Raw genomic sequence first — 26,067 nt, forward strand, 5'->3', positions numbered from 1 at the left:
CGACGGATGCAGATGTGCGACTAAAGAAGATGCGAAAGTTCGATTACACTCGAGAGTTTATCGCACCTCGAAAAGCGATTTTTCTTTCGTTCCTCCTCGAAGATAAAAGAATTATTGACGCGAGGTCAGCTGCCTGAATCATTGAACGTTGATGTTGGCTCTTTGTTTCCAAGTCTAGACGTCATCTCTTATGCTTACACGCACGCCAGAAATTCACGATAAGAATTATCCCAACGTAGGTATACAATGTATATATATATATATATATATATACATATGTTCAACTAAAGTAATATTAGAAATGGACGAAATCGTTCGTGGCAGACGTTCCCGATGCGTATATCTACACGTACGTACTTTTCTTATACTTTTCGGAAAGCAGCGTTCAATTGCCAGATACGAATATCGTACTAAATCCGTAAAAAGGTGATGGAAGATTCGCAATTGCGTTAATATAGCTGGACTCGCTTTGTTCACCAAATAGAAAAAAGCCAGGGAACGATGCTACGCGTGTAGCTTTCATCGATGTCGACCATTTTCACACGTTTTTATCTCTTCATTCTTTCACGTCATGGGTTTTCATTAATTTTCTCCTTTCGCCCAGTGTTAAATTTCTAACCATTTTACCATTATTCGAGCATAATTTACGAGCAAAAACGCCACGTGAAAACATGTAAAGGCAGCGATGAACACGCGTCATTATACCCACGTTAAATTCGTCTATTTCTGGACCGACGGAATTTCAATTTAAGGAGTTATGGATCGTTTCGGATGGAGTTTGAAAGAGGAGATTCTCCGAAGCGACCCAAAGTCGCGTATAACTTTCCATGTAATTCATAAATTGCTACTTCTATACGTTTGACTTTTATTGTATTTTGTCAAGCTAAACGCGTTTGTTTTCTCTTCTCGGAAAAAGCTTGCAGCTATTTGTGCTCGACATTTATTCGACTGCGATAATGTATGCCAGGTCGTCCATAAACTAGATCACTGGTTTTAACCTTTTTTTTTTTTGCCCCCTTCGCCCCCTAAAACATTGTTGCTTTTTCGAAAAAAATTTTATTTTCAAATTCAAATAATACAGACAATAAAACAAGATCGCATAGATAAACATAGCGCATTTTTTAAAAGTAACGTTACTTCAGTGCATTTCACTCCCCCCCTGCCGTTACCAACCTTAGGGGTTTTGATTTTAACCCTCACCCCCCAAACCAGTAACGTAGTTTACGGACAATTCCTTAGCCATGTCGCAGATTTTTAAGTACCTACATAGGTGTATCAAAATTCGGTAAATCAATCCAAAACGAATTGATAATGATGAAAAATACACATTTCTTTGCTGCTGATTCTTCTTACAAATCGATTGAATCGCACTTGACTGCTGATTCTTCGGTATAAATACACGATCCGTAACCAATTTTCACCACCGTTTACACATACGATCGCTACCATTATAATTCGATGATAAACGATGATCGGCTTACTTTCACCCCTGCAGGAAACCGTCGGTGTGTAAAAAGGGGTGTTTGGATAAAAAAAAGGGCGGGGGGGGGGGGAGGGAGGAAAAAAAGTAAAATACAATTCGTTGATGAGAATCCTGCGGGTAGAGAAGCTCAATTAATGATTATTAAGGATATCAACAGCTGTCTGGGACGGAATTAAAAACAGGTCGATATCACGATATCAAGCATCACGTACACGTAAAACACGTGGTCCCAGAATAGACCGGATGTAAGTGGAGCGCGGCAGCTGATGAAGGCTTTTTAAATCGCCCCTGATGCAGCGAAGGTGCAGCATCGCCGAGATGAAGATTAGCCATGGCGGTTTTCACCGTGTGTTAAAAGTCAAGGGTCGTGCTGCAATCGAGACGGTGAAAAAAAATAAAATAAAGTAAAGTAAAGAAAAACGAAACTACAGCCTGCGGTAGAAAATGAATGATTTAAATGTTGTTTAGCTGCAGTCCAGGTTTTATCGCCTGCGTGGAACCAGCAGCAACGGCCGGAGACAGAAAGAATAGGTTCGCCGGTTTTTCCATCTCAGTCGCAGATTATTGCGCGCCTCGGGGCGCCGAGATATCCTCCGGAAGATGTGTGATGTCTATATGCCTGCACCTGCATGCGAGGGATAATAACGGAAACGTGTGGACGCGGGATTGCATTGTACAGCAAACTGCATAAGCAATTCATATTTACCGGGGACGATGCTGCTCGTCTGTCCATCCACTCTACGTATACGTCGGCGTATCTTGCGTCGGTGCATATTTATTTAACGCGGGCTATGTGCCGGCTCGCATGGTACGATAAAAATTCATAAGCCGAGCTGCGACGCCATGCAGCCTGCAACCTAACGTGTGTGGGAAAAAGTGATGTCGCAGGGTCCACGTGTCTGCATTTTCTATGCATGCATGCTGATACCCTATTTTTCCCACTAATATTTTATGACGTTCAACGGAATTACTGTTTTCTTGACAAACTTGAAGAAATTTTTATACTTTTCGTACAACGTGTTTGGTTTGTCTAGTTTCAAATTTTTTTTTTTTTTTTTTTTTGATTTCGTATTTCCAATTTATTGTAAAATATTTTCATTTATTCTTCATCTCAAGTTTACATACAAATTGAAACATTTTAGTTTTTACGTTGATCGAAAAGAGAATCGTTTGGAAATATCGCTGGAGAATTGAGACTGATTGATTTTTGAGTCGTACGTCGAACGAGTGCTTCAACAAATTTGTGTTTACTAAGGTACGCGAGGTTTTTTTTTTACAGTGAAATTTTTATCAGACGTTGATTCAACAATTTCTGATCTGGCAGAGGTATGTGGATAACGGGAGAGCCAGTTTCGTTAGTGAACGTCGGTAACGAACCGAATCTCTGATATCCGATGTTGATAAACCGATAAATGTTATTCCTACGAGGTGATCGGAACCGATAAATAGCGCTCAGAGTACGCGATCTTTATTTTTGAACACTGTCTTTCAACTTGGGAGAAATTTTTCCGGCCACACTTGACGCGAACGTAATTTATCAGCGGCAGTTGACGTGTGTCGTTGTTTAAGTGTACTTTCTATCCGGACGTTGGGGAGGCAGACTCCGTTTTACTTGCCGTGCGTCGATATAAAGTTCAGCAGCTTAAGCCGTGGGTAAAAACTTGAAAGCTCGCGTAAAATCTTAAATCCTCGCATGGAAATCGGTGTAGCTAAAACCCTGTGAAATGACAATTAAAAATGTCCGAAAGTTTGAAAGGTATGTGAATTCCCTTAAAACAACGCATTCTTTGAATCTGGAATGTACTGTACGCACAGCACGTGCATTAGATTTCGTCTGAAATATATTTTCATGAGAATCTTTTTATTCGCTCTAATGATGGAACTATCGTTATTTTTGCTCCATCGATATAGTTTGGTATCATTAGAATTCAAATAAAAAATTTTATGCGGCTTAGATTTGATGTGTAGAAAAAATAGCGACAATATCGTATACAATAATGTATAATGGATAATTGATAAGCTGGAATGCTGCGCAGTTTGCAACGTAAAATGAAACTCCTCTTAAATCTTCACCCCTGACTTCGCCTCGAAAAAAGTATATGCTAAGTTTAGTTTGTTCGTTCTGTTGAACCGTTGAAATTCAATTGTTGCTCGTGCACCGACAGCGTGAACGGAACGAATGCGAAACTTTCATGCGATGGCAAAGTGAAACGCGCCTAGCTTTTCGGTCGATAAAAAAGGTCGCTGTATATAATTTTCCCCGCATAATGCCATCGAGAAGTCTTATTAGTCTACAATTGTATACCTAAAACGACTGTCACGCGAAAAGTGCTGAAAAATAACGTACTGCGCATAGGTTGAGACAGCGATCAGTGTTTGCACATTTTATTCATAATAATATCATTTATACATTATACAATATCCATTTACCGTAAAACTCTGCGTATAAATAGTATCGGCATATAATATAACATATTTGCAATATTTCTTCAGGTCAATTATAATCTGGCCTTACAGTTTTTCCATAAGGGAAACTTACGCTGATTTATTGCCTACGCTTACACGTAATATTCTTGCTTTGATTTTTTAATTTTTTTTCTATGCTTTGTCCAAATTATCGTTACTGTTAAATTTAGTTAAATTATATTACTTGCGGTATCATTGTTCATCCGTCATTAATTATTTTCCAATGTCAACTCAATCGCTGGATATTTATCATTACATAACACCGTAACGATGTCGTTATGAATTATTATTATTTTTATTGTTATTATTATTATTATTATTATTATTATTACTATTATTATTATTATTGTTATTGTTATTGTTGTATTAGCGACACGGTATACCTAATAATAGTATATAATGTGTATACATACATACGACGGTGTGAGTCTATGATAGTATAATTTAGCGTGGTGCATTAGTTGAGAATTATCCTTGCATAATATAGTATGACATACATATCCTATGTATATACATGTAGTACAGATATACGCGTAACAACCCTTGGTACTGTACGATCTTGATAGCTATACAAATATTGCGTAGGTGTATACATGTAGGTATGTATAATATCGGGGGCAGGTCGATTTCTACGTGCCGTTGCAAATGCCCAACTCTTCCAGGGCCGCGTTTACGTGATCGTCAAGGGGGGCGTCATCCTCGACATCCCCGTGTTTATAGCCGTTCAAGAAGTGACACGTACCCGGTAAACTGGCCGGTATTTCTTTCGGTAGATTGTCTTTGGTCCTTGGTTCCAGGATGAAACCGGCTCTCTCCGTCAGGCATCTGCGGCAAAAGGAGGGGAGATTTTACAGGGTGGAAAAAGCTTGAAATCCAGACTTGTTTCGATTTACGTATCATGTAAGTCGGTTTGTTTCTCAAATTTGAATCTTTAATCCGAACACACTCACGGATAGGTCGTCGGACTGACGTTGATTCTCAGAGGCTCGCTGGTTGACTCGAATTTGTTCGCCAGCGTGACGTTGTGCCCGAAAAGACAGTAGCGTGGCATCTTTTTACCAACGACACCCGCGAGCACCGTCCCCGTGTGAATGCCGATTCTCATCTGAAATAACGTCGCGACACATTTGGTTGGGAATTCACTACGATCGATAGGTAACGTAGGTACGCGAAAGGATGAGAGAAGGACAAGATTTGTGTTATATTGGAAGCTGGACATTTGTCGTGTACTGCGGTAAAAGTATAATAAATGATGTGAAATAAAGGCGAAACCACTTTGAGATAAACGGCCGACTGCCAATAGACAATGAGAAAAAATATGTGAAAGCGTTTTATTCTCAACGCTCTCCAGACGAGACGATTATCGTTCCGTTATCATTCCGGTATTATGGAGCAATTCTCCGGTTCGACGATGCTTCTTTTTCTCGATCACCCGACGACGGAACCTTTTTTCGCCCATCGATCAATACTCGATCAATTTTTTCACGGCTTCGTTATTTTCGAAAAATATATATATTTTTATATACGAAGGTCGAAACTGCTGGTTCGCAATTTTCTTAGGCCTGAGTTACGAATTTGCGAAAAATATTTCTCTCCGTTTTCCACGAGCTTATATCACGGACGACAATAAATAGGAAGAAAACAACTTCACGAAACTTTCATAAACCCGATGTATTGTCGGCAGGAGAGCGCAGTCCAGAATCGAATTTTGCTACAGCGTACAGTGAAGAAGGCTTCCGCATGGTACGGGAGAAATCGATCCGATTGGCAGCGATAAGACCAAAAATAACCGATTTCCGATTAATCCTGTATAATCGATTATTTTTCCTCGTAATCGGTCTTTGTTTTTTACTCTTACCGTATCAATTATCGTCATTGTCTTACTTACCCTGTACTTATTTCATATAATAAGTGAAAGTTGAATGAATATTTTTGCCTGAAATCGAAAAATCTCTTCAATGAAACTATAAATTGCCAGAAAACGTTTTCGTTTTCAAGACCGCATACCGAAATATACGAAATTTTGTTTCAACACGCACCGTTTTAAAAATAATAGGAAACAATCGATTCATCATTTAATCGATTAATTTTTACCGATTCAATCGAGTCGCGTTTGATCATCATTCGGCCTCGATTATCATTCTTAGCTCAGTGGGCATCGCTGGACGCAGCGAGCTTCGGGCGGCTGACGATTCGCGTGGCGTAATAACCCGACCCACAATCGTTGACCCCGCGGCGTGTTGGCCCAGCTAATTTCGGAAATACAATCGGCCTCCGTTACACCGCAACTCTCCGATGAACTCTGAGTAATCGTGTTCCCGGCAGCAGTTAGCTAGAAATTCAGTACAGGTACCGCGGAATGGAATCCCGATAGTCGAAGGCACGCGTTCCTCATAAGTTACCGGCATGCCGGTCGCGATTAGGGCTCCCTGCACCGATCTGCTCGTCGAGCTTTCGAGGAGCCGCAGAATTCGTCCTTCGTCAGGGGCGATTTCGACCCACCTTCGCAAAACGATAAATAAATAAGGCGGCACGGCGGAATGCGCGAGGCGTGCAGGAATAAGGGATGGATGGGATGGATGGAATGGATGAGCGATCAATGGTTGGCAGCGGCATCGGTAATTAGTCCGTGACCTCTTCCCTCTCACCTTTATTGGTCGGCCGTCGTGCGTCAGGTGCCGAGAGCACGTCTCGATCATCTTTAAGGCCATCCAGGCGATCTGCTGAGCGTGCGTTTTCGTGTTCCTGTGGAGTCCGCAGGCGACGCAATAGGCGTCACCGATCGTCTCGACCTGGTGCGAACAAAACATCCGACAGGGTGCAGGCTATGGGTATTATGCCCGAGAACCGGGTTATTATTCACTCCGCCCGCCCCGCTTCGGAAAGCTCATTTCGACTACCGATCGATCGGCCATTTCGCCTCGACGACGACGACACCGAAACCGTTCGTTGCAGCCATTTATTGATTTCTTCGCGAAACGGAATCCCCCGTTGTCGACGAATAATCTACCTACCCCTGTGTACTTATGCCGCCGTGCGGTTTCGCTTCGGCGCGCGTGCAATAATAATAATAACTACGACAGCAATAATGATGATAAAAGTCGTGAAAAAATTTATGCGCCTCGAAACTTTTTTCCCGATTAAGGCAATTGTCGAATTAGTACGATATATACGCTTTTATTACATCCCATCCTTCGCTCTTCAAGTGCCGAGGGCCCGTGCAGTAACATCGAGTTTTATTCGTTTTCAAAGTTATTTTTCATCCACCCCTTAGAAACGAGCGCGTTTCAACCCCCGGGGTATCGGCAGCCGCTTCTGTACAGGGTATCTCTAATCGCGAACTTTTTTCCCCATCAGACTTTAAGGCACGCTTGATCCAGTCCTCGGTCCGTGGTATTGTCAGAGAAAACAGAGGCCCGTCCGAACGTTGGGACCGAAAAATGGGAACACGCGGGGCGCCCGATAAAACGTTGAATAGTCCGCTCTTTGGTGACTGTGAAAATATTTTTACACTTTGGCGAAAAACTCACCAAATATCGTTTATAAAGAACGCGCTCATCCCTCGAGTTACGGAGCGAGTATACGTACGTATAAATGGGTTATTCCCGCACACTTTGAGCTTTCAATATGCGAGCACATAAATTATACGGGGAATTTTACGAGTCTTCGATTTCGAATTCGAGGCTGAAATTTACCGAATTCCATCTACGAACGGTAAACCGAACGCCTATATGCTTCGAACGGGTAGAAAAACCAGCCACCCTTCGTCGCTGCAGGCGCAAAGAATCCTAATTTCACAGTATCGCGCCCGTCTGAGTACGGACATGCATATATGCATGACGCTGTGACACAGCATCGTTTCGCCTCGTTCGTTTTACTAAAAAAATCCCATTTCCCCGCGCCGGCTAACGAGGAAGAACAACAACGTTCGCGTTGTTCCGTCGTCTCGTATTAATTCGCGTCGGTCAAAGAAAAAATAGAATCCGTTTCAACCGCCCCGTGAAAAGTACATATACCAAGCCTGCGATACTTCAACAATAGGCCGAACCATATGTATAAATGTACCTTGTAGACGTCCAGCTGGCCGCAGTATATGTCGAATTTCTCGTATATATTCTGAAGCATGTTGATGACCATCATCGGGGTGGCGGTTGAGCAAATGGCAGTGAAGCCGACGATGTCGCTGAATAGCATCGTGACGTCGGCGTAGGTCTTAGCTTCGATCGGCTCCCCTGATGTATAGAGGGTAAGTATATGTATAAAACGGGGCGGGGTCTCGCGATTAATACATCTGCTTACACCACGACGGTGTAACGTATACGTGTTAGAGGGTTTTCCGCGGTTCGGTCAGGGTGGCGTACTACGGCCTCCGGGTAACGCTCGGCCCGTCGTCGTCTGGTTCAATTCGGAAAACGAGAATCCACTCGCTCGCGGGGTTATCGGTTATTCCCTTTGCCCCCCCCCCCCCCCCTCCCCCCCAAACACCATCCTCGAATCATCTCTCGTAAAGAAGAGATACAAGTGTGATTCTCTCGCCCTTTTCTCGGTCAATAAGTCGGGCGACCACGAGCTTCGCGTTACTTACACCACCCATCGAACCGCCTTCGTCGCTGCGAGTGTCTATGTGTGTACCTACGTACGTGTAATACATGCACGTCCCGAAAACTCACCCAGCCAAAGACGCTTCGCTATGTCTGGCGGGAAGATAAGGTGGAGCAGACTGACGTTCTTCTCCCTCTCGGCGTCTACGGCACGGTTCGCTTCCTCGATGGAACTTTTCAATTTATCCATGCGTCGTCTCAGGCCGTCCTGTATGCAACAAACAAACACACAAACACACACACACGTACACTTACTTGCGAGTGGGGAAACACGGGAGGAAACTGGGTGAAAATTCGGTCTTGTTTATTAACCCTTTTACGATCTCTGTTGCTGCTGGATACTATTTTCTATCTACGTTTTGAAACTCGATATAGTACATCTAATATCGTAGATTCGCAGCAAAGCAGCGAGCTAAATTAACGGGAACGATTGCCGATCGTCAGAGACAGACGATTCTTCTATCTTACATCGTCCGTCAAATTGCCCGTAACAAACGTGATCCTTCAAGCATGCGTAATGATCGCTCGTTTTGTTCGAGAGAATGAAAGCTCTCGACTCGACGGTGCACGGTGAAGATTTTCTTCTCCTCCCCCGCGAGAGATTACTCGAAATCGTGATCAGCCAGCGATAAAAACGACCCGGTCACGTATCCACTAGGATAGTAAACGATTGTAGGCCGAATTTTTACGGTGCATCACGTACGGAAGAACAATAACGATTTTTCAAAAACGTGCTTATCGCGTTATCTCGCACGCGCGATGCGTCAGTGCAAACCTTACAGGTACTACAAAAGACTGGGAAATTAAATGTCAAAGGTATGTGTATACGTGTATTATAGGGGGTAGAGAGAGGGAAAGAGAGAGCTAGATAGATGGATGGATAAGATTTATCAAGCCCATGGAAATGTTGGACAAGAATCAGAAACACAAATAAAGCAGTAAGAAGAAAGAAAATTAAAGAGGTAAAACCAAATGAAGTAGAAGTACGAAGGTATACGGGAAATAGAATGATAATACAGTGGGAAATGACAAGCACGTATGAAATAAAGTAAAACTGAAGCGTAATAAAAAATAAAATAATACAGAGAGAGAGAGAGAGACATAAAAGGTTTTATTATTAACGAAGGAGGGACGAAGCGAAAGAGCGTCGAGTGTTATACGTCGAAAGAGGCGTTATTTTAGCGCGATTTTTTTCGGAGGGTTAACCGCTGGTGAAATTGGGTCGATGGGAAGAATAATATCTCGATTTTGATCTCGCGAGTTTGACGAAAAATGACCGCCCCGTGTTCGGCTTTCGGCGGAGAATTAAAGTCCCGAAACTCCCTAATTCCGCGATACGAAGCTTTGCTCTACGCGTCGGGTGGAATAAAGGAATCGCCTCGTCCCGCCCTTTTCGAGCGCGATATAAAAAGAAAGGGCTTACCTGCGCTCTGGCCTGCTCGCCGACCAGAATCACGTCCCTGGTAGCGTCGTGGAGCGGAATATCCGAGATGAAGAGGCCGCGGCCAGTCAGGCCCTCGAGGCCGTTCAGGAACGGCGAGCTGACGAACAGGATGGAATCCGATTCCGGGCAGTGCACCATCTGACCTTTCAGCTCCAGACCCTGCGAAAACATCCGATTAGCCACCCCCAGAAACTGCTCCTCCGAGAGGACCGCCGGCGACCCCCGTGAAAGCGAAAGAGCCTTGCCCACCCTAAGTGGTAATAACTGCCCGTGTATACACTGCTCGTGTATTTTCCGGCTGCGGACGCCTCGGTGGATAGCGGAATAGGAACGGCTTTGATCGCGGGAGTGAAGCTTAACAAGTTCGTTTCAGTCTCGGAGATCGTCTCGATCTAATCTCGGTCTATCGAGTGCCTATCGAATGACCCAAGTTTTTCAACCCCGAGCCCCGCGCGACCGTGGAAGAGAGCTTTTAGAGACTTTTTGCGAGGAAAGTTTCACAGCCTAGATTCAAGACCGAGAAGTTCCTTCGGAATGAACTAACAAAGTGAAATAACTCCTCGATTCGGTCGGTTTATGGGTATAGTTATTAGGGCGTGCAATGGAAAGGGTACGATTTCAGTCTCCTTGATTTTTACGCTCGTATGAGAAGCGCGACCTTCTGCATACCTGCTCGAAGGGAAGGGATTATTCGAGTCAAGTGATATTCGTTTGATTCAACGAAGCGCGACGAACACGGTATACTTACTTAATTCGACGAGATACTTTTGTTGAATCAACTAAACATTTTGTTGAACCGATAGATCTTGAATTCGGATAAATAAATATTTACTTCGCTGCCCGTGACCGCACATTTAGTTGATTCAGTGACTTTTTTTCTCCAAGTGTACCTTCTTTTGCTTTTTGCACGCTCTGTAAAGGATCGGTGTACGAAATTCTCGGAACATCTCGGATTTTCGGCACATTCGTGGAGTTGCGAAACTCGTTGACTTGAAATTCATCGTTATGAATCAACAAATTCGTTGGATACCCTGCATCAAAGATATTCAAACAGTTCTCCACCCTGCCGCTCAGTTTTCGTTTCCTCAGTCCCGAACTCGAATTGTTTGATATAACCGGGATGCAAATAGAGCGAGGCAGGCAATTTCCCGAGGTATACGATATTAACAGAAAGTTATACCATCCCGGTGGTAATCGTTTTTGATCGTTTTCACCTTGATGAATAATTTTGCATCGGTGTAGAGCCGGTTTAGAGGCTCAAGCGGGCTCCACAGCCGAAGGGGTGTAAGAGGAATAAGGGGTTGAAAGGTGAACCGCGAGTTTAACGCGATAATTAAGCAGGCATAGTGGGTCATTAATTACAAGCAATTATTGTATCGGAACAATTGGAACCATCAAGGCAACGAAAGTTGAAAATGTTAAAAGCCGAGCTCCGCGCCAAGTTTTCGCCTCGCAAGGAAAAGTTTGGCGACACGGGCCGCTAAAGAGGGAATATCCTCGGCGAAATTCGGCGCTCTATAGGCATGTACACCCTACGTCCGGAATTAAACGGATCCCGGCCCTTCGGCCTTTCCGTCGGTCCTCGTCGCGGCCTCTCTTCTTCTTATAATTAAATTTCTCAAACCTCGGCCGCGAATTTTTCAACCCCCGGCGGCTTCCGAAGCGTCAGAACGAACGGCGTGTTGGCGCGCTTCAGGATCTCGTGAAAGCTGATCGTCACGCCCCTCGGACGGCTGAAGACGAAGTAGGTCGATATGTCCATTCCGAGCCTGTTGAAGAGGTGCCCGAATATCCGCATGAAACCGGCGCCCAGCTGGACAAGCTCGAGGCGTCGGTCGACGACGAAGTGCCAGGGAAAAGCCTTGCAGAAACTCGTCACGCCGACCATCAGGTCCGACGCGTGCTTTGACAAAGGTTCGAAGCCGCCCGATACGACGTCTCGATCGTCCTCCTCCTGCTCGTCCTCATCCTCCTCCTCTTCTTCTTCGTCATCCGGCTCGTTCCCCGCCGTCTTTTCGTATCTTTCCGGTGTTATTCGATATCTGAGGGCATCAAGATCGGGGCATCGCCTTATCTCGCTTGTCAATAACCGTGCTCAGTCCCGAGAGAGGGTAGCGGGAGAGAAAGTGGGAGAGAAGAAAAAGAAAAAAAAAAACACCGTGATAAAAATTTGACAACGGAAGGAAAAGAGCGAAGCACGAGCCCCCGGTGCGTGCTTTGAATTTCACGTCGAAATGGGTTTGGCAAACCGGGGATTCGACCCGAGCTCTTCCCACAACTCGAGGGTTGTAATTATAATAACACGTGCATGCGGAAATTTTCTGCAGTCTCGTATCGCCGCAGTGTTTTTACGTACACGCACATGCGCGTGTGTGCATATCGCGTATGCTTACCTGAAGAATTTGGAATTGTAAGCGTCGGGTAGAACGCGGACGTCGGCTTTGTCGTTGTAGAACTGCCTCGCGATACCCTTCAGGCTGCCGACCAAAAGGTAAGCAACCGGCGGGTGTTCGGTGGTGAAGTGCAGCTCGAGGGCTCCTCGGTTATCCGTGCAGACGAACTCGGCCTCGTTTTCCGAGCCCGACTGATGCTGAACGACGTCGTTCACCCCGTCGAGGGTCGTTAGAAAGGTGGACAAATCATCACCCAGGCACCGAAAGGCTCGCTCCAGGATTCCGACGCACGCCGTCGCTATTAATTCCTGGCCCAATTCGTCCAGGAAGGTATTTACATCCGTGTCTGAAATCACGCGTTTCTACGGTAAAAGGAGTATCGTATCGCCTTGAGATTCGCAAGTTTGAAGGAAGGATTGGGGCGGGGTAATGAAATTCCGAATTTTAAAAGTTTCAGAAGCGCCGAATTCAGAAGTTTTTGCTGGCGAAACTTGAAGCAGGGAAATCAAATTTTGAAGAAACATCAAAGTTTCGGATGGTCCGGAAGCCGACGTGGAAAGTTCCGAATGTGCGAAAATGAGAAAATTTAAAAATCTGAAACAGCGAAGTTTCGAATAATCGAAGATTTTCAGTTCCGTGAATTTCCTGCTCGGTGAAATTTCACCACTTTGATCATTCTTTGTTTTCGATATTCTTACGTTCGGAATCCTGGTCATTCTGATTTTCGATTTTTTTTTTTCACCCATTCGTTGAGCAAACTACTTGGAATTTTTCTCCATCATAACTTGAATTTTCGAAACATTGAGCCGTCGAGTTTCCGACCGTTCGAAATTTTGTCATTTTTCTAATATTTGATTTCTTTACTTCAAGTTTCGCCGCCAAATAATCCGGAATAAGGCGCTTTCGGAACTTTTCAAATTTGGAACTTCAACCCCGTCCCGAAGGATTCCGCTTTGAATAAGGTTGTTTGAAAAATCGACACCTGAAATCTTCCCAGGGGATGCATTCAAGAGTGAAATATCGAGCGGCTGCAGGGGCCGATTCATCTCCATGAATCGCAGTCGAATACGCCTGTTCACTCGGCTTTTGCGCAAAACAAATCGTCAAGAAAAATCGCGGGTTTCGGAAATGCTAAGATACCGAACGAGGAGTCCCCGTAAACACAGTCACGTGACGCGACTTGATCCAACAACAAAGCGTTGCTCCAAATTAGCGTGAATCTGTACTCCTGGCGAAACTTTGAGCCCTTTATCGCGCCTCCTTCTTCCGGAGTAACTGGCAATGTTTCAGGGATCGTTACCAAAACGATGTTTATCCCCGGGTATATTAAGGTACTCAGAAATCCTGGGGGACGGGAGTCGTGTATACAGAGAGATTAAACGGGCACGGGGAGCGAACTAAACGATCCGTGACACTCGGAAACTGAGTTAGGTACGAACCCCTTGTGTGCGAGGCTCCGGAGGGGTGGGGGATAAAAAGCTGGGAATCAAGGAGGCACGGTGCAATTTCAGCTCGAGGCTGATGAGTGTTTGCGAGGGTGCAAGCAGGGCGGCGTTTCCGCATCCGTATGCGGAGCGGAGCGAAGGTCGGACAGCTTTCGTCTGGAGAAAGCTCGCGCCGCGATATCAAGTCTGTCGGAAAATTTCATCTCCTCGCAAATTGAGTGCACCTGGAAACCCAGTTTTTCTTTTTCCGCATCTCACCGTCCCCCTCGCCATCGCCACCCTCCCTGGCCGTCTTGTCGGTTTTTAAACAGCCGCCGGTTCCAGCTCCATTAATCATTCGGCACGCGAACGCGGTAACCGCCAACCTCACGCCTACTGCAATTAATTTCTGCTCCGTTTGTTCCCCGACGAGTTTTCCACCCCTTCAACCCCCGCTAACGATCATCGCCTCGACAACGAAACTCGTCATCGCGACACGTGGCGTACGTGGAGGTACGCGAAACACGATCAGTCGCTGCAGGGTCTGAAGGCGAACTTCCAAACTTGGCAACTTTGAAACTTTGAAACTTTGAAATTTGACAATCGAATTCATCTCAAACGTCTCCAACTTTTTCCTCTTCAGTTTCAAATGTTTACACCCTCACCCTGAGTCAAATTGAACGAGGTATTTTCACTTCGATCTCCGGCTACTTGTACCCGTGAAAAATACACAACTTCAAAGCTGCACGACTTCCAAGCTCTACCCAGCAGCTTTTTGACGCTGGATTTCAGACACTTTTCACAAACGTAAAACAATCAATGTCACAGATCGCAGAAACGATCTCGAGTCGAACGAGAAAGACGCAAGCGAATGATCGACCGATCCGCAAGTTTTACCTCGATATAAACGATGATATTTCCAAGTATGTGCGAATTATGAACTATAAGTTTCGCGAGATCGGACCGTAAAATCCCGTTTTTCTCTTGCCCCGCATCATTTTCATCGCTCTCTCTCTCTCCCCCCCTCTCTCTCTCTCTCTCTCTCTCTGTCCCGCTCTCTCAATTTCTGCTTCCTTTTTCTTCGCTTTTATTTTCTCCACCTCTATCAGGCTCGACGCGCGCGAGGTAAGGAAAGATTGATGAAATTCGATAGCACGTGGCCGTCGAGCCGTGCAGCGCAAAAACGTCCAGGTCGGCGGCTGGGCGGGTTATGGATATAGGAACACTTTTGTCCCGGCGGGTTTCGCGGTTCTCATCGCGAGAAACGTCCCCCGTCCCTCATTCCGGACCGAAAAAGGTTTCATCTCATTCCCTCCTCCCGCACAGACTGGCAGCTTTTGCGGCATCCTGTTTTCCTTTTATGAGCATCGCGCTCTCCCAATTCCTTCTTCGTTTTTTCGTTTCACGCGTTTCCGACCGCGCACACGTCGGAAGCGCGATAAGTAAAACGTGTAAAACGAATGGAATATCGCATAAGGATGTAAGAGAAATGCGGGAAATGTATAAGAAGGAGCCCGACAATCCTCGGGCATTTATTTCGAGAATGACGCGGCGCAAAGTATAGGCCAAACAAAGCGACGCTACAGGAGCTCTTGTTTGTTCGTACAAAAGTCCGATCCACCTGTCGTTTATTTTCCTCCTTCAACCGCTTTCCCAGTTTACGTCCGCCCCTCGAGCCCCGGGACGAAAAGTCCTTTTCCACCCTTCGGCTTTCACGAGAGACGCTTTTCCCCCGCGGGGTGACGCGTACCTGCGGGGTATAAGACGTCTCCTGGGTTACGAGCATCCGTATGCCTTCCATTTACCGTGCAGCCCGGGCTTACGGACCGTACGGGCTATTTTGCATCGCAGAAACGGTGCTGCCGGCGACTAGCGAGGCTTCCGATCCTAAACGAATCACTGAATAACGTCGTTCGCAGTCGGTATGGAAAATGGATGGGACGGGGCGACGGATGGAAGCGCAGTAAAATTCTTCCCGATCGCTTCTACGCTCGCCAATTATCTATTCGGCGTGTATAATCGCCTAGAGAATCGAAGATTTGAGCAGGTAAACGAAAATGCGACGGCAAATGTGGATTGGAAAAGGAAGTTTCTCCAAAATTGAAGAAAAAAAAGAAACGATATTAGGCAGGATTATTCGTGTTAGCTTTATTTTTGAAAAATCTTTACCCTGATAGGACCGAACCGTGTGTATTATTTTCCCCAGAAACTCATCGCTTACGTCGGAAATAATTTCAGGCCTAAGATTCGAAGCAAAATGTCTTCTTTTTTCTTGTACTTCCAATTGCTCCCGGTGATCGATCGAGGGGTCAAATTATTCATCCGCTCTGTCAAGTTCGCGAAGAATGAATCGCCATGCAGCGTATATAAACCGTAACGTCGTTGTTTGTCGTAAACGTTCCTTCGGCGTAGTTGACAGGTTTTACAGCTTGACTCAGCTCGAGCTATTAATTCGTAAAAGTTACACAAGGTGTATTTCCGGAGAGTTGGCGGATGCACGAGCGCAGCTAGGCAGGTGATGTAAAATACACAAGCGACCCGACGCGACGGGCCAAAGATCGTAAATCAGTTGGCGTACACGCGTGTTATGGGTGTACGTATGTACTCACGCGTGTAATATATCAGGCGAGGAAAGAAGAATGAAATTGCTCCATTTCACCGATATTATTATACGCGCGGGGAACGTGGGTATAACACGAAAGCCATGAGCGATAAATCAGCGGGTGCAGGGCGATAAAAAAAAGGTAATAAATAAATGAATAAATAAAGTGGAAAAAGAAAAAACGGCATACGGTATAATTGCGATATTTATCGCGACGATGAAAACGAACAAGCGAGAGAGTGAGAGAGAGATAGATAGATAGAGAGAGAGAGAGAGAGTTGGGAAAGTAGAAAGAGCTCTACTCCCGTCGAAACGAATATAAGCTCCAGCTTTTCCATATCCGTGTCGCGGATTTCCCGCTACTATAACGGCCGGTGAAAATCCTGAACCCGCCTCTCCACTTTTATAAGTCGTAGTGAAATATAAGACTTTGTTACACAGTGTATGAATTGTGCATGCGACTGACACTCGACTATCTACCTTATACACGCGTACGTAAATACATAGATGAAAAGAAAAAGCGGGCAGAGAGAGGAATTCTCGAGCACGAAAGTGTCGGATAAATTCTCATCCATGCACGCGGTGGGCAGGCTTTGAATCTGCGTGTAATTGTGTAGCAAGTACCAGGTTGATTTGTTTGCTGAGCACACACGAGGGTTGGCTGGGGTGTAAAAGCCAAGCTGCTCGACGATTAGCTCGGGAGGTTCGTTGGATCGTCGTGTAAAAAGTGGCCGGATTGTTTGTCGGAGGAGGCGTGCAAGGCACTCGGTCCAAACCGCTCGTGACAGAAGCTGGAAGAGAATTATATACCGGAGGTATCGGAGCGTCGAGGGGCTGAATCCGCAAATGGAAAAGCTACCGTTAAATATTTATCGGGGGTGTAGGCGGCGGCATTTATTCCTCTCTTTCCGTTTGTCTGCTCGTCTCGCGTGTTATCTCGATTGCCGATACATCTCTCGGTTCCGCTCCCCCGTCAATTTTCAAAAATCGGACGTACGCGGCGCGAATCACTCCTTGCACGGGAGCCGTACGCAAGCCGAATTCTTATCGACCCTCGCAGTAAGACGCGGCTCGCAATCTGCGACGACGACTTAACTTTTACAATCTAACTTTCTTCAAACGCCCCGCGCTGCATCCGCCTAGAGCGTTAAAATCCGACGCGACGCTCGTTTCGCGACCATCAAACGAGGATTTCACCGCTTCGAGCTCTGCTTGGTAGTCGGGCACGTTTTGTTATTCCCTCCTCGGGCCGAATTTAGGATTCGAGAAACAGCTCGGCTCTTTAGAACGACGAATACAAGCGTATCTGTCTCTGACAGAGGATATTTGCCGTATCGGTGCGAATTGCCCGCTCTACGTTTTTACACATATTTCCGTGCAACCTCGAATTTTCATCGTTATTCATTATCGGGATACCCCGGTGATCGAGGTAGTAATACTCAGCCGTTCCCTTATAGCCAGAACTGTCAACGAGTGAAACAATTAGTGTAACAACGGCAAAGCTTGAACTTTGGTTTGGGTCACTGATTCCAATTTCTTCGGTGTAGTTTCTGTAATTGATTTTTTGTTTTTACCTTTTTCCAAAAATAATTACGACGTGACCCGAGGGTCTGCATTTTCTCCATTTGTCAAAGTTAATTCGTACCGGTATTCTGATTAATTATTCTTGCGTCGTCGCGAAGACGGTGGAGCAAAATGAGGAGTTGGAGTTGGAAGGAAAACATGGCACCGGAGTTCCTTTTATTTTCGCTGAGTGTTTTCGCATCATCTTTTTTTCTCCTTATTCTTCCTTTCGCCCTAAGCGTCTTCTACGAAAATAGCAATTCAATCATTTTTCCACGAGTATTATCTGCGATTTTCGGTTATGCTCAGAACAGAATAAACGAGCTGAAAAAATTTTCCTTATTAATCGGAGAACGAAACCGTCAATCAGGGTGAAAGAGACTCGCGTATAAAACTTTTACCGCGAAAGTTTACAATACAGTCGAAATAATAAAGAACTGCAGAAGTGGATGAATAAAAAGTGATTCGGATTTTACGGACACGGGTTGTAAAATTAGATCGAATTTTTGTTTAACTCGGCAAATTCTCGGCACGCCGAGAAGGAGAAATAACAAAATGAAATTAATCCACGGTTCGTGAAATCGCGCGATTACTCGTCTGCAAATGAAGTTTATGTACCCATCGAGTTTGCTTTGAATGGGGCGGAAAAGAGGCGCGGGGTAGTTTGGCAGTAGGCATCCACGTCCGTAAACTCACCGCGTCGCGCTTTCATCTTTACTTTGAATTTAGCCCCGGGGTCGCTGGAAGGATGCCGACGCCAGCCGCCTATAACTGTCCGTGGAAGTTTCGAACTTCCTTTTCAGGCCCATCATGCCTATCCGTCTCTGAAACAAGACGATAATCAACCCACTTGGGCCGCACTATAACCGTTAAACAAAAGCCCTTCTCCTACCCGAAGCTCGGTGTGAGGGGGCCGAAAAGCTTCCTCGAGTTGAGCGAAAATGAAAATGAAAATGAAAATGAAAATGAAAACAGCGGGACGCCTCGAAACGCCGCCGAGTCTAGACGCCGCGGTTTCTTGTTAAACCCATAACCTGAGATGTAAACTGACTCGGCAAATAGTCCAATTCGACAATCTCCTGTCTAAAAAGTTGCCCCCTGTCAAACCGGGAGGGAATCCTGGAGCGCTATGAGCGGGAAATTTCGCGCTCCGAAACAAACTTCTCGAACCGAAAAGGCCTCCGACTGCAGGAAGGAATTACTTCGATTCGTCAATTTATCTCGAGGTGAAGTTTACCTCGCAGCGTGGCGGAACGAGGGAGAAAAAACGCCGGTTTTTATCCCTCGTCGACAAGTTTACAAGCCATATACGACCGCATCCCGCACTCTCGGCGAGACGGTAACAACCCGTGATAATACGCATAATACGCCCGATACAGCTCTTGGCTGTTGACACCCCGATGCCATTATATATTGACATAATAGTAAATTCGTTACGTTCCGCCGGCTCGCCGCTCCCTTTGATCGTCACTCGTCAGGATCATTATTGTTTCGGTTTATACGGCTAGAGCAGTAAACCCCGACTCCCGTAAAATTGTTTGCTCGCGCTTTCGGTCATAATTTACCTCGTTAAGGTACAAGTTGTCCGCATCCCTGTCCCGTTATAATTGCAGTGTATAGCCCGTGCAGAGTGCGCGCGCGAAAATTGAAAATGGCACAATGTACGTCGATGAAGCGAGAAAATAACCGACTCTGTAAAGAGAGAGAGAGAGAGAGAGAGAAAAAAAGAACAGAAACAAACAAAACGAACGACAGCGAGATAAGAGGGGAACATATTTTCTTCGTTATGTTTTGTTATTACTTTTTGTTTTATTTATAATTCTCATAATTCTCACTCGGTCGAAGGGATCGCGCGATAACGAAAAGAGGAGAAATACTGGGGCCTCTTCGTCTTCTTTCCCCCGAGTCTTCTTTACTTTGTACTTTTGCATAACGAAATTATTAATGCGCGAGGGACGCGATGAAAATAATTCAAGTTTAACTGCGCGAGGAGAGGCGGAAGGAAGGGAGGGAGGGAGGATACGGCCGACGGGAGAAGGGGAGGCACGGAATTACGCTGAGAAATGGATCGGAATGGAACTATTTAAACCGGGCGAAATTTAAAAGTGGCTCTCTCCATCCTCCGGCTCCTTCTTCGGCTTTCAATGTCAACGGAGAGCTTTTTTTCTTATCCTTCGAGATCGTTCGACGCGTTGAAACGCAAGTCGCGCGCTAATTGAGGGGATGTCGAAAGAAAAATGTAGCGAATTAGAAAATAGATATATATATGTACGCCGGATAGCCGGGATAATATAATTACCATCGACGATTCGATCGATGAAAAATTTCTATACCGAAGAATTTTAACCCTCGCTTTGAGGGGGCTCTGAGGGTTGTTAGGGGAATTCAAGGGGGTTGGCTAACCCTTGATGAGTTACCAGTCAATTAGTGCCACTGCATTTTTTACAGCCTCGTAGCCAAATGGTATCGACTTTTAGGCATATACAGTGAATTATTCAGAAGCTCTAACGACGAACTGATTATACCGAGATGAGGGCAGCGAGGAATTCATGATTCTAGAGTTTTTTACCGAATACCTGCAGAGGAACTTGAACTTCTTACGACCAGCTTCAATCTTTCCAACTTTCCAAAGTAGGTATCTACTACATTGAATTATATTCCACGGAACCGCAGGTCTGTTCCACTTTAACCAACAACGATTCGACCAGGCAGATGTAATGTATTTTCATTGAACGAAAGAAATCGAATTTGCTTGACTCGAGGAGTTGCGTCAAGAATAATACAAAAGTTAACGATCGTCTCACCGCAACTGCAATTCAGGGTTTCGTAGATGTCCTGAAGAAGGCTGTAGTTAACATCGGTATCGGGGTTGTCGAGTAATTTGTTCCTGAAAAAAAGAGAAAGGCTCGTGAAAGTATCGCAGCAACACAGGTATACAAGCCAGGCGTCGAACGGAGGGTGTATCCATTAGAGAGATACGGAAAAGAGGGCGGCTAATTCGATTATAAACTGAGCAGCCGGGCCGCGCTTTCAAGGCAGGTTCGAACGTTTGTCGCTACCGAGAAGAAAGCTCGGGGGTTATCGTCTATTAGGATCACGTTTTCGGGAGCCAAGTGTCGGCGTCGTAGCTCCTTCCTCGTCCTCCTTTGTCGCCCTGCGAAGACAGAAGTCGGGGGTCGGATTTGGGGCGAGAAAAGAAACGCGCGCGCCATTTCCGCTGCGGTACGGCCGCGCGGTAAAGCCCGAGGAAACGCGACGCGTCACGGTTCTTACCGCGGTAAGATTTTCATCCCGCCCCAAGCAAAATACGAAAATACGATCTTCTTCGAATTTATTGCCCGGAAACTTGTCCTTCAGTATCGTACGGACGAGCGTTGGGCTCAAACGAGGCGAGACGAGGACGAGGATTTCCGGTCTCCTGGCCTCCCCCCCACCCGCATGACGTCCGCGTTTCATCCCTTTTATCGAATCGCTGCCTCGTCCGACCCTTCGCCACTTGTGCGAGCCGTTAAGATTCGGACGCGGGTTGATAATTATTAATTATATTTATCGACGATTATTGTACTTACAAGGCGGTCGACGTCGATTGCGGCAGCTTTTCCTTTCTCACCACCGTGCCAAGAGCCGTCGCGATAGCCTCGTTCTGAAAAGGGAAGAGAATATGCGAGTCATTGGGGCGAAATTGAAAACGTCGCGTATAAGCGGAGGTGTTACGCCGCGGCGAGAGTCGGGGGATCATTGATTAAGATTCGGAGAGAAAAGGCGGAGGTGAAAAGGGGAAGAGAAAGAAACGTCAAGCACCGCGGGGCGAAAGGGGTGCAGCAAAACTTTTCAACCCCAATCACCGTGAATCCGAGTTCTTGCAGACGCTTCTCGTATAACCCAAGGGGTGATGAAGGAATTTCAAGAAGGAAAAATAAAAAAGAAGATGAAACGAATGTAATGAGAAATATTAGCGCCGTAGAGCAGAATGACTTTGCCTTTTTTAATTCTCTCTTCTCCTTTCATTCATCATCCTCTTTGCTCTCTTCTGCATTTTATGGAATACTCGATATGACTATTAATTCGAGTTTCACGGAGCTTCGAAAAGTTCTCAACTCCAATTTCAGCTTTTTCCTCTTCGACGATATGTATACATATATAGATACGTATATATATATATACATATATAATATATCAGCACTTGTATAACTTGGCTCGTGTATTTACTAAGTTTTCTCCTGATTTCTCCGCAACAATTTTCTCCCCCTAAGAACCGTTTTATACCCGAAGTACCCGCGTTCTCGGTCTCAAAACACTCCGGGGGATGATGTATATCCGTTTTTCGATAATAATTCTTTGCCTTGGAAATTACAATCTTACGGTATATTTTGCCCTTTGGAATATATTGTTTATTTAGTATACAGGCCGCGGTTTCAGCCGGATTTGCGCAACGTTTCCTTCGCCCTAAAATTCTTGCATAATTCCTTGAAAAATTATACCGACTTCAATTTTCGCCGTGACCGAAATCTTTGTATTGAAAAATTTCAAGTTTTACAATTCTATTCAATCAGCGCGTCAATTACGATGGATAAATGTGCAGATGGAACTTGGCGTTCGTCAGTCATTTGTTACGAGTCTGAAAAGTTCTTCTTTTCAGAAAATAAGCTGTCACATGACTCGATCTGCATTTTGTTGGTTCGCCAGAGATTTCGAAGCTTTCGATCTTAACGTGTATGGAAATATTTGAAAAGTCAGAAGCTTTGCTCCAAATAATTCAACGTATTGGAATAATCTTTTTCGACGTAAATTCGAGTTATAAATTCTTGGGTAGCGACTCACAGCCGCGAGTATCTACTTTCCTTTCACCCCGGCAGGCGGGGGAATTTCGGCCGGTCCGCGATGATGGATCCGGCAAGTTTTACATACGGCTGCCGTTCGGGTTAGATTGATTTGATTTACGAGGATCGAGCGAGTCGACGCGAGTTCCCTGTTAGCGCGCAAATCTACCGACAGGCGAGGGCCACGCACACGTCTCGCGATGTTCATCATTCACCCTCAGTCTGGGAAAAGCTCCTCGCCGCGTCGAGATGCATAATCTGAAAGACTGTCAGTTCGCAGTCATGTTAGCGTCCCGGATCCGAAAATCCACCGGCTGCAGCCGGCAATGTCATCCATCTGGCGAACGCCTCGATGGCCTCCGGTTTCTTCGACGCGTCTCATTACGCGTGGGAGGTGACTTCGCCCGGCAGAAAGGATAACGGAAAGTTATCGGATCGTGACTGCGCGGCGAAAGAATCGCGGCGAATCTTCCCCGGGACTTACCCATTCCGATAACCGGATTGTCGGTGAGGAGGAACCGGGAAGAAAAACAGCGGACACGAGGATCGCGGCGGAATTGTGGGGGTAATTGAATCAGTTAACCGAGAATCACGCGCCTTCGACGGAAAAACAAGGTGCTCGATCAGCGAGGCGAGGGTCCTTTTGTCAGGTGAGGTCAGGCGAATAAAGGACGAGGACCTCTCGAGAGGCAGAGAAAGTCCGGCTTAAGCGGCTCGGCTGGAGACCCTAGAACGAACGGAACCGCCTAGCGGAACGAGAAGCGGCTCTGACAATGGGGCTGAAACTGGCTAAAGGAGTGCGGGAAAATCGTGGGTGAATTTCAAGTGCAAGGCATGTATACTACCGAGGGATTGGTAAGAACGAGGACCGCCGCTCTTAGGTGCTTCAGGTTCAGGGTCTGCGTGTTTTCTTGGTCGTCGACATCGTCGCCGACGAAGGACGTGATTTGCACGGACGATTGTCTCGTCGGTCTTGTTCGATGATTGTGATCTCCGGGTCGCCGTTCCTCCTGATCGCCGCAACCGGTCGCCGGCACGTGTCGCCGAGAGAACGGACAGGCCATTTTTCCTCGTATTCTTCGAGCCTCGCTGAAACTGCTTCGCGTACTGTCCCGCGGCTTCTTCACCCCGTATGCACCATCAGCTGTGTCGACGAAGCGCAGAGACCATGTTCATGGAATACGATCACAGCCGCTGAGTAAGCGAGTGACTTACTGATGTGCCATTATAAATTCCGCGCGGTTAACGAGCCGCGAATCTGGGCAGGTGACTCCAGCGGCCCTAATCCCGGGTTCTTGAAAACCGTCCGCAGCTGGTGGATTATTCCTGAAACTGTCCTCCGGCGGCCCCGCGTCTCCATGACGCGGTCATTAAACTCACGGCGTTTAATCCGGACGCGGTTGGAACTATTCGATTCGCGTTGCGGGTTCAAAAGTGAGAAGAAATAGACGCACTGGTGTACACATGGGTGTAATTCGACCCGTTACGCTGGCTTGCACCCTTCTATTAGGTGCCGATTTCGAAGTGGCCCAGGAGGTACCGTTTGCGACGATGCCGCGGTATTATGGCAACATGCCGCAGCGCCGGTCGTGACGAGGCGCGTAGCGCCATACTGGATGAAAATTGACCGAGGGAGTTCTGCCAGCTCCGCGACCACCACCACCGTCGTCACCACCACTAGCGCGAGCAGCCACCCTTCGCGAGTTCGGGGGCTAACGCTGCGCGAACCCACCCTGAGACGGGCGGAGAGGGAAGGAGAGGAGAGGAGAGAGAGAGAGAGAGAGAGCGAGAGGAGGAGGAGAGGAGGAGAGGGGTGCGCGTGCGTAACACGCCCTGGCCGCCTCGACTTCGCCAACGACGACGACGACGACGACGACGTGCCTTGATCTTCATCCGTCCCAATTTCCACCCCCGTGAAGGCGGCGTGGTTGCCTCTCGTGTTACCGATGTTGTTACCCGCGTTTAGAAGCACTTAGCTGCCGTGCAGCAGGCCACTTCGATCTCTCGACCGTCACCGTGTAAAATAAACGCTTTTATTTCTCACAACCCCCGAATTATGTTTCACCACGCGAACCGGCGCCGATTGGATCGCTTTTAACAGAAATATTATATAAGTATAAGCCACGATTAGCTCGGTGAAAGTCATTTGGTACCGCGATTTGTTTCTTTTCTTTTCTCTTTCTTTTTGCAACCCTCGTACCATAGTACTGATTTACCACCCCCGGTAACCTCCTCCTCTTACTCGGTACCGCGGAGTGTGACTAATAGACTAATCGAGTTTGGCAGGCTGTCGATATTCTCAGGGAAAAATGATCCGCCCGACGGGCGTGCACAGCTTATGGCAACCCTCCGCATACCCGTTTAATAAGACTTTGGTGATACCGAGGCATTTCTCAATTCTGGTTAAACGACGCCGCGCCACCGACGCACCGACGGGTTGCATATAAATTTTAACCGTGACTACAAATTACTTTATTATTCCGTAATTCTCTCGTCTGCTCCTCTCTCTCTCTCTCTCTCTCTCTGCCGTCACTCCCTTTCCCGTTCCGCGGGTAAATTGAACCCGGGTTAATCCCACGTGTGACTCCCCGGCACCTTGGTCCTTTGCCAGATTTCTTGAATATGCATAAAATAAATTAATGCGTAAGTATAAGCAAATTAATTGGGTAACGCGGAATTTCCCAACGCGGCGATAATTTCAGGAGAATCGGACTGCCGGAAAAAAAATGGTAAATTCGCGGGCAGATTAGATTTCCATCGCGGATCGAGTAGCCCGCGGTATCCATTCCATCTAAGTCGACGGTGGAACGTACTTGGCAGCTACTAACCCTCCGGAAATTCATTTCTGCCGTTGGGTTGAATAAAAATCAATAATGGGAGCAGGATCATCTGTAATACATATAAATATCGTATACGTGCATGGAGACGCGTGGGTGGGGTAGCTACACAAAATTTGTGGACAGCTATACGTGCGACTATCCATCCGTGTGGGTATCCGGACTCGGAATATTCAGCGTCTGATATCCATAAAAAAAAGGGGGAAAAAGCGAAGTAAGGAAAGGTAGAAATAAATAAATGTAGGCAGGGAATTTTCTCGGGGCTGCAGGTGGCCGGTCAGAATTTTACCCCCTGTCACCTTAGCCGCGCGGGCGGACGCGGGGTGAAAATTTATACGAAAACGTGCGCCCCGGAACTCGCAGGGGCTGCAGGCTATCAAACTCGCCCCAGGCTCTCCCTTTCAAAATTTCAATCCCGCGAATTCACACCGGTC

General features: G+C 46.3%; 2 protein-coding genes across 3 annotated transcripts in view; one reads left to right on the plus strand and one right to left on the minus strand.

Annotated features, from left to right (window-relative positions):
- The window catches only part of Gycbeta100B (guanylate cyclase soluble subunit beta-1-like), an 87,598-nt gene that overhangs the window by 16,991 nt on the left and 44,540 nt on the right, over nt 1-26,067 (plus strand). The gene's annotated exons all lie outside the window — the stretch shown is intronic.
- Nucleotides 3,853-24,485, minus strand: Gycalpha99B (guanylate cyclase 1 soluble subunit alpha 2). Of its 2 annotated transcripts, XM_046632988.2 has the most exons (11): nt 23,642-24,483; nt 21,546-21,619; nt 20,781-20,863; nt 12,388-12,733; nt 11,619-12,036; nt 9,974-10,153; nt 8,620-8,758; nt 8,015-8,181; nt 6,598-6,741; nt 4,900-5,054; nt 3,853-4,774 (listed from the first exon to the last, which is right to left on the minus strand). In XM_046632988.2, the coding sequence occupies exons 1-11, from the start codon at nt 23,858-23,860 to the stop codon at nt 4,579-4,581; spliced, it is 2,121 nt and encodes a 706-aa protein (XP_046488944.1). In that variant the 5' UTR covers nt 23,861-24,483; the 3' UTR covers nt 3,853-4,578. The 2 variants fall into 2 exon arrangements, with proteins under 2 accessions (XP_046488944.1, XP_046488945.1); XM_046632989.1 differs by lacking the exon at nt 6,598-6,741 and having other exon boundaries at nt 23,642-24,485.

This window comes from Neodiprion pinetum, chromosome 6, assembly GCF_021155775.2.
Source record: "Neodiprion pinetum isolate iyNeoPine1 chromosome 6, iyNeoPine1.2, whole genome shotgun sequence".
Lineage (NCBI taxonomy): Eukaryota > Metazoa > Arthropoda > Insecta > Hymenoptera > Diprionidae > Neodiprion > Neodiprion pinetum.

What these genes read in the sequence shown, in the direction of transcription:
- Gycalpha99B (XM_046632988.2), bottom strand. Translation starts at nt 23,860, where the DNA reads ATGGCCTGTCCGTTCTCTCGGCGACACGTGCCGGCGACCGGTTGCGGC. An exon ending in AGCGAAGCGTCTTTGGCTGG is followed by an intron (nt 8,182 to 8,619) that starts GTGAGTTTTCGG and finishes TCTATACATCAG; the next exon opens with GGGAGCCGATCGAAGCTAAG. An exon ending in ACGACGGCCGACCAATAAAG is followed by an intron (nt 5,055 to 6,597) that starts GTGAGAGGGAAG and finishes ACGTTATTTCAG; the next exon opens with ATGAGAATCGGCATTCACAC.